The 993-nt window shown below is 52.7% G+C and overlaps 1 protein-coding gene across 1 annotated transcript; it reads right to left on the bottom strand.

Annotated features, from left to right (window-relative positions):
• Positions 1–613: 613 nt before the first annotated feature.
• Positions 614–992, bottom strand: LOC116629597 (histone H4). The gene has a single exon (XM_032399846.1). It carries the CDS (start codon positions 990–992, stop codon positions 681–683), a length of 312 nt encoding a protein of 103 aa, XP_032255737.1. The 3' UTR covers positions 614–680.
• Between the last annotated feature and the right edge of the window lies 1 nt (position 993).

Genomic DNA, 993 nt, shown 5'->3' with positions numbered 1-993 from the left:
GCCTAAGGCTAGAGACCCATCTATTTAGCTATGCCTTTACGTTCCAGTGAACAAATTTTATTGGAAAATGGCCAGTCTACAGCGAAATAACTCCCCCAAATTCTTCAAAAAATCAAACCCACTGTGATCACATGGAAGTATCCACTGGCCAAGTGGACGATCTGAGACGCTAGATTGACAGAACTGGCAACCCGTTTGAGAACTTAGCATTTTTTCCTGACCCGTAGATGTGGGATCTGAAACACCAGTCACGCACTCCCAGGAATGTGGCATACAGTCAGCAGTATTCTCACCTGGTAACTGAACATTACATGGCCTTGTATTCAGTAGATTATTCGCCATTTCGAGCCAACACATACACTGGAGAAAACTAAATCTGCATGTGGACGACAGGTCCTTCCGGTTTCAGACTCAAAACAGCTGTGTAAGAGGATTTCTTAAGACGCAAAAATAACACGGATCCACTCGAACCTTTAGTACAAATTACTGATCTTCGAATAACAAGAAACGCAGGAACACAGTAGCAAGCCGTATGCCAAGAACTGCAAAAACGTCTGCCAACAAGTATTACAAACTTCTGAACACTAGGAAGTAAACAACTCTTTTGAAGACAAAATGGGTGGCCCTGAAAAGGGCCTTTGGTTGAGAATCGCGGTGCTCCGGTGGGGAGACGGGAACGCTCAGCCGCCGAAGCCGTAGAGGGTGCGGCCCTGGCGCTTGAGCGCGTAGACCACGTCCATGGCCGTGACCGTCTTGCGCTTGGCGTGCTCCGTGTAGGTGACGGCGTCCCGGATCACGTTCTCCAGGAACACCTTGAGCACCCCGCGGGTCTCCTCGTAGATGAGGCCGGAGATGCGCTTGACGCCGCCGCGCCGGGCCAGCCGCCGGATGGCGGGCTTGGTGATGCCCTGGATGTTGTCGCGCAGCACCTTGCGGTGGCGCTTGGCGCCGCCCTTGCCCAGGCCCTTCCCGCCCTTGCCGCGGCCGGACATG

The sequence above is a fragment of the Phoca vitulina genome, unplaced genomic scaffold (genome assembly GCF_004348235.1).
Source record: "Phoca vitulina isolate PV1807 unplaced genomic scaffold, GSC_HSeal_1.0 scaffold1648, whole genome shotgun sequence".
NCBI classification, from domain to species: domain Eukaryota; kingdom Metazoa; phylum Chordata; class Mammalia; order Carnivora; family Phocidae; genus Phoca; species Phoca vitulina.
Note: the sequence above shows the minus strand (reverse complement) of the source record. Positions and strands in the feature narration are given on the sequence as shown.